The sequence below is a fragment of the Melanaphis sacchari genome, unplaced genomic scaffold, assembly GCF_002803265.2.
Source record: "Melanaphis sacchari strain LSU unplaced genomic scaffold, SCAv2.0 Contig60_pilon_pilon, whole genome shotgun sequence".
Taxonomy (NCBI): Eukaryota; Metazoa; Arthropoda; class Insecta; order Hemiptera; family Aphididae; genus Melanaphis; species Melanaphis sacchari.
Window position 1 is genome coordinate 143865 of NW_020271429.1, and position 7546 is coordinate 151410.

General features: G+C 33.2%; 1 protein-coding gene across 4 annotated transcripts in view; it reads right to left on the minus strand.

Annotated features, from left to right (window-relative positions):
- Positions 1 to 2126: 2126 nt before the first annotated feature.
- LOC112600064 (protein phosphatase PP2A 55 kDa regulatory subunit) overlaps positions 2127 to 7546 on the minus strand; it is a 78056-nt gene continuing 72636 nt past the window's right edge. Inside the window, exons 2-11 of one of the 4 annotated variants that reach the window (XM_025347209.1) lie at positions 5407 to 5472; positions 5247 to 5344; positions 4378 to 4543; positions 4197 to 4309; positions 3883 to 4060; positions 3631 to 3795; positions 3394 to 3563; positions 3112 to 3327; positions 2852 to 3039; positions 2127 to 2791 (exon numbers count right to left, since the gene is read on the minus strand). In XM_025347209.1, the coding sequence (XP_025202994.1) occupies positions 2887 to 3039; positions 3112 to 3327; positions 3394 to 3563; positions 3631 to 3795; positions 3883 to 4060; positions 4197 to 4309; positions 4378 to 4543; positions 5247 to 5344; positions 5407 to 5472 (1325 nt within the window). In that variant the 3' untranslated portion in view covers positions 2127 to 2791; positions 2852 to 2886. The other 3 variants (XM_025347212.1, XM_025347211.1, XM_025347210.1) reach the window with 3 other exon arrangements.

Sequence of the window (7546 nt, forward strand, 5' to 3'; positions counted from 1 at the left end):
TTGTAGTTCGCCTCCTCCAAAGTATTATAACTGTACGTATAAGATTTTACCTATAATATACACAATATACCTAAGTGTAGTTTTGTTAAAAGGCCTTTAACAGTTCATAGAACTTTAGTAGGATATAAATCAATCTAGATAATATATACTTAGTAATTTAGATCTGGTTTGATAATTTGATTAACTTAATCTATATTGCAGGGCTAATTAATAAAATCATATTATTACAAATAATGCGAACAAAATGATAGACACGAACTATTACGTTCGTAAGTCGTACGAGTAAATTGTTTATAATATATTATAAATTATATGCCTACATGAATTTATATAAGTAGTAAGCTTTGAACAAATTTGATTGAAAAATAATGTGCTTTTCTTCGAGTTTTTAATAGATAATAACTAAAAAGAAATTGTACCGATTTATTTTTGATATTTAAAAAAACAATTCTTTACTCCCTTCTTATAGAGTATAGAAGCAAAACATTTAGTCCGTTTAAAAATTTACATTTTAATCTGTTAACCAAGTCAAAACTGTTTTGTAATGATCAGTGTTTACCTTAATCAGTGATAAATAACATAGGTAAATTGTTATAACACTTATAAGTTATAACAAATTAATTTTATTCCTATAATCGATCGTTTCAACTAAACATCAAAATAACAGCCATTTCAAAATAGAAAATAATTTATCGTTTAATAAAAATCCATTGCTATAAATTACAAAATCAATTAGGGCTAAACCAATATTAGAATAAATATAGTTTGGTATAATAATGAACTATAAAATAAAAAAAAAATATTTGAAGGTGACGACAAAGTAGTGTGGATCAAGTGTTATTTTGATTACATAAGTTTCGGAACAATTATTTAAACGTAGGCACATTTTTCATAATAATTAAACTTAAGCTAATTTACTTTGGAACAAAAGGTACAACTCAATTCAATTAAGATAGATCGCGAATGAGGTTGATAAAAATAATGTATTAAAAGTTTAAAAGACGTTTTTTTCAACTGCGGCTCATACTGTACCATCTTGAATTCCGGCATCCACGACGATAACACTAACAATAATACCAACCGTACAAAATATAGGTTACCGTGTTTTTGAGAGAATTTATTAAAATATTTTTTTTTTTTTTTTTACTATTTTAGGTGAAAGGGCAATGAACCCAAATCGTAATTGTTAAGTACTTTGAGAGAACATCGGTAATTACATTTTACAAATATAGTTGTGCGATGGTAATGGGTTTTACACAATCGCATGTATAGGTAAATTAAGCCTAATTCGTAACGGGTACTTATCGCTCATTGTTTTATCAATTGAAAATTCAAAACGTGGTTTAGTAGTTTTTGTTCGACATAATATTGTTATGTGAAGCATCACCGCAATCGAAAAATTAAGTCTTTAACTTTGGCCTTGTACCAATTAATAATTACCAATTTGTTTTAGTGAATGCCAATAAGGATAATTAAAATTGTTTTTAAATTATGTACTACTTGATTTTTTAAACTCATTTCCTATTTTCTATTTGTTATAGAACCACGGGTGCAAGATATCGTTCACTAGACAAGTTTTAATATATTTTATCACAGTGAACTATAACAATGACAAAAATTTTAATATCATTGTTGATTTTCATGTAAAATAAAGAGCAACAGTGAAAATTGATTAATTTATATCGTCAGATTGTATTTGAATAATAAATTTAATATTTTTCATGTCAATTAAATTGATGAAAAAACAGTAACTTTACCTTAATTTAATTAAACCACTAAGTTGTTCATTACAATTAAATATTGTTCAAATTTAATATAGATCCCAGGTATGAAGATATTGTATGTGCACACATATTCAAATAATATTAATATCAATAATAATAATAATATATATCAGAATGTGAATAATAAATATAATAATCTAATTCGAGTCAATTAATACTTATTATTATTATTATCAATAAATAGGTACAGAAAATAAAATTCACGGGCGTAAAAATAATTTTAGCATTTGTAAAAATAAAAAGAGAAAACAACAATAGCCGTTATCACCCATCAAAAACAGATGCGAGGCTTCTTTTTATCATCTTTTTAAGTTATTGTACACATTTTTTTTTAATAATTAGTTTACGTGTATTAAATTTAATTTGATTTTCAACAAATTTATATCCGTCCATCAATGGTGCTCGGCAAAGTCCAAACAAGAAACAAAATAATAGAAAATATATTTTCTTTGATTTTTTTCATTTGTGTTTGACCTTCACTCTTCACGAGTTTTTGTAACCTTACACATTAACTATTATCATAAAAAACATTGGTATGTACATAAAAATAAATAAATATATAAATGATCGCATAATCTACGCATCATTGGTACAATTTTTTTTTTATATATATATAATTAAATTGAATGTTTGGGCTCGCCACTAAACATTATTAAATATTTTTTGTAGAAAAGTTATACAGAAGTAATTTTTACTCTAAAAAAAATTGTATGTTAATTTATAATTATTAAATATATATAAAAAGAAGGCAATTCCTCATTAGAGAACTGTAAACTAATAGAAATAAATTTTGGGAAAAGGGAATTAAAAAAAAAAAATGGTGTATAAAACGAGCCGAGCAATATTATCCAAATGGGGGATTCCGAGAGATTATTTTTTTGCACAATAACTATTGTTGAATAAAATAAGATACCAGAATCTTATCCTCTGCCATAGAGGCTCAACACTGTGTGTATTTTCTTATACATTTTGTTAATCCGCAATCAGAATCCCATCTTGTTAAGACACTAAAAATAAATAATACATATAAGTATATGAGGTGTATTTACAATAGTAAATTAACATACTTTAAAGATAATGAAAGCGGTAGTCAGAGCTAAGGCTACAATTTATCTTGGAACAAATACAAGTTATTGGTGGCCGCAACAGCAACGATATTTTCATTTGGATGCCATGCAGTGTGAAGAATTTTTTTATTAAAATCTAAACAATCAACACTAATCTCGTCTTTTTTACGTTTATTTCCTATACACACCTAATTTTGAAATAAGAATTAAATTAGAACACATAAAGTTGTGTTAACCATTTAAAAATATTAGGTACTTACTTTTCTAGGTTTCAATACTGTCTTAGGCTTAGCAATTTCTTTAGAAGCTTCTAATGTAACATCTCGTTTAGCTGCCCGATCAAACATTCGGAAGAAATTATTGTAAGCACCAGTCATAATATATTGATCAGTGCCTGACCAACAGCATTCAAATTTATCGAAAATACAATCGTTTTCATACAACGAACATAGTTTAGGTCGCAAGTACTCGTGCACCTAAAAATTATTATTTATAATAAAATGTTAGTATTGATAAAATAAATTAATAAAATGTATACATACGGGATATGTTTCAATTGGTTTAGTTTCCATATGTAAATCCCAAACCTTAATAGTCATATAATCTCTAGACATCATGTAACGACCAGAATTGGAAATTTTTACGTCAGATATACTAGATATAATTTCAGAAAAGAAACTTCTCGTTGTTGGATCATCTTGTTCTTCAAATACTATACAAAAATAATAAAGTTATTGTACAAGTTTTTACATTTTAATATCGTTATTTCAGACACTAACATTTAGCATGCTTATCACATAATGCTGAAGATCGCATATCACATAGACGAATTGTACCCTTGCTACTACTGTATACAAATAAGTTGCATTCCAGCGGATGAAATTCAGCTGCTGTTATAACTTCAGTGAGCTCTTCCATGTTAGTTGGCTTAATATCAACAATATCTATTAATTTTTTACACTAAGGAAAAACACTTATACTTCTTATTTAAAAATTATAGAATTAAATAGAAAATAAATGTAAAAGGATACTGAAACTCTGATCAGTGATTTCTAAATTCCATAAATTTATTCTTAGGTCATCAGCTGACAGATAGGTTTCTTGATCAGAATTAACACTGATTGAGTTAATATGGTAAGTATGAGCATTGGCGAATACTCTTCTTGGAGAAGCTTCAACCATTAATTCCATTGATTTTAACACAGGTACCTGCAAATTATTTTTTTTACATATAAGAAATCAAGACTTAATACTATTATACAAATTGATAAAAATGAAAATTATAAGTACATGAATACAATTGTAAAGCATTTAAATTAAAATAGCAAAAAGTAATATAACATACCCTCAAGGAAGTAATATTCATTGGATCCCTCATAATACCACTGTCTTCTTTAGTATTATATCCTTCAATTTTCTTATCTTTTTCAGACACTTTCCACAACTTTATGGTTTTGTCTAGATTAATACACAAATACAAATTAATAAAAATAAAATAACAATCAATAATGTTTTTACAATATTACCATTAGTAGATAATAGAAAATGAGCTTGATTTTTACGTCTGAGCCACCTAATTTTATTAATTTTTTCTTCTATTTCTAAACTCTTAAGATAATCAAATTCAGGTTCGTGACTTTGGAACGTACTATATACAGTATAGTCCCCTCGTCTCGGAATACATGTTTTACTCTGTAATGTTAAATACATTATTACTATGACTAGAATAACTAAATAATAAACAAAATATTACAACCTTGAAAAAGCCAAACTTTTATTTTTTATAATTAAAAATCATTTTAATTCCTTACCATCATATACAGGATATTTAAGTGCAACACTTCTTTATTATTATTTATTTTATTTAAGTATGAATTCAGATTTTGTTTAATTTGATTTATTTTGTAAATTATACAAAAACAGATATGAAGTGAAATCACTCATATTTTTAATATTGGTATTTTATGTGACAAATATTACATTTGTAAATTTATACCTAATCAAAGAATAATAAAAAAAAAAAAAAAATTAATTAGTCTAAATATTTTTATTTTTGAAAATATATTCAAATTTCAAATCCGTTTTCATCTATTTCACATATTAAATTAGATTAATACCTGGTTTCATATTGTATTAAGAATTTTAATCGATCATAGTTGTACAGCAGATTAAAATAGAGAATATTTATGGCGGCTTCTTTAGATCCAAATTCTAAAAGGAACTTCTGAAAGTTTATTGCACAAAAATAATCAAGTTATGGTAACAGAATTAATGGGACAAGATTAGAACTTTTTAAAAATAGCAAAAGGTATTTTAAATTATGGGTTGAAAGTAATAGTTTTAATAAATATTGATTAATTAGATAGCTAATCCAAAATGTTATTAATTTACTGACCATTGGATCCCGTTGAAATATTACTACTCGACCGCCTTTGTCACCAGTCGCCAATAATTCTCCATCATGGTTAAACTCCACACAGGAAATTAAATCGGCTGTTAAGAAAATAGTTATGAGAAACTATAACTGATAAATAATTTACATTTAATACATTTACCTTCGGTAACATCATCTTCCAACGTGCCTTTAACTTGTGAGAAACACCATTGAATCTCACCGTTTCCTATGACAAATAAATACACGATTTAAAAATTGGCAGATTAATAGTAAAATTGTTGTAAAGTAATATAGGTACAAGCAGCATCTGTTATAATTATTTACAAATAAAATACAGATGCCAATAAACTTCATCAAAACATTAAAAATAAATATTTGATTATGAAATTGTTATATTTTTAGGTTAAAGAATATATTATAAACAATGTACATTTAGGCATAACAAAAAATGCACTTCTGATACAATGGTTAACTTGCTTTGTTTTAGATATTTGTTTATGTTAATGATGAATTCATTTTAAAGGTATTACTTAGTGATAAGAGTGTTCAACTTTACTAAGATTTTGAATTGTATTATCCAAAAGTGGCAAGTTATCGTAAATTTCATCGAAATGAAACATATCGTTGACTTATTGCAAGACGTACTCAAATAGAAGATTACGTAATGAAGGCTGACTATACTTTGCGGATGAAAAACATGTTTAAAAGGTATTTGATGTGTGCATCTAACCCACGGGAATGTCAAAGAGGTAGATAGTGTCGAGTGGTGGTTTCAAACAATGTTCACCATACACAGAGGTGCAGTTTTAAAGGATCTACTACACAGACACGAGTGAAAGTGAGAATAAATAAAACGCGAGCGGTACAGAGCTGAGGAACGTTACGGGCACACGGTATAGAAGACCATGGGTCAGCTGATGTCGTGCTAGGTATCGGACACCAAGACGGTAAGGCCGGACGACTGCATCGCGGTGGCACCGTTGGACGGACAGACAACGATAGGATATTATGCGGTGCCATCTTACCGTTCTCTGCGTCGTCAGTCATTGTGGTCGGCAGCGGAGCAGCGGATAGTCTCATGTGCGCGAGCGAACGTGTGACCTAGAAACGTTGGCGCGCAGAAGTGTCGACGGCAGCGGCGGCGGCGGAAAAACGTGACAATCACAGAATGCGGGTATTGGCCTTGTCTCGTCCGTCACGTTGGCGAACGACGGCACACACGTACGACGCGGCGATGGTTGCGTAGTCGCAACGGCGATGCGACGACGGCGCGATCGGGCGAAAAACGCGGCGGCGGCGATGGTGCTTGAGTCGCGCTAGGCGGAAAAGCTTGCGATAACGTCGCGGAGGTGCCGCCCGGGGTTGTTGTCGACGGCGACGAAAAGAAGTAAACGGCGTACGCGGTGACGGCGGCGAGGCGAGTGAGGTGAGACGGCGGTGAAAACGTTACGAAAACCACTTACCGGCCATTGCGGCGTCGATATCGCTGTTGCAGCGCCTTTTTTTGATTAGATTATCCACCGTAATTACGTTCGATGAACCATTGGAGTGAAAAAAATTTAAAATTAAAAAGCGCTGCGTTGCTGATGTGATTTTCGATTGGGAAAAAGTGTACGGCGGTCGGCGGTGTCGTCGCCGTCGCCGCCGCCGCCGCCGCCGCGGGTGGTGGTGAGCGGGCGACGGCGGTGACACGGAGGCGCGCAGGGCTCAAAGCGTTCGCGCGCAGTGGGGAAGGTGCTTCGGGCCAGCGCGCGAATGCCGCCGAATATCGTCCGCAGTGCGCGCGCGGCCAGACGCCCTAGAGTGGTGTGTGCGTGCGTACGATCGTACTTACGTCTGATGGTAATACGATAGTATGCGTAAACGATATTATTTCCGTGCCACCGATACGATATTATCGTATTTGCGTACACGGAAGAAACAATGAGACGGCGACGTGCGTCCCGCCGCGGCCAGAGATAATAGCGCCGTAGATCGGCGTACGCGCGCGCCATGTCGGCGCACCGGCGGCGGGGTCGCGGTGCACCGCCGTCGTACGCGGCCGCACGGGCGAGTCGGAGACCGTGCGTCGACGACGACGGCGGCGGCGGCGGCGCGGGTGGTGGCAGCACCTGAAGCGCGGCCGCCGCAGTGCCGGCAACGTGACCGCGACGAGCGAGGTTCGCGTCCCGCGCAAAACCTCGTCGCGCGACGTACGCACCGGCACCCGCGGCGCGGCATCGCCGTCGCGCGGCGATGATATCGTTCGTTCCGTTTCCGTACGAAATCATAATATCCGCGCCGTCTTCACGTGGCGCGCG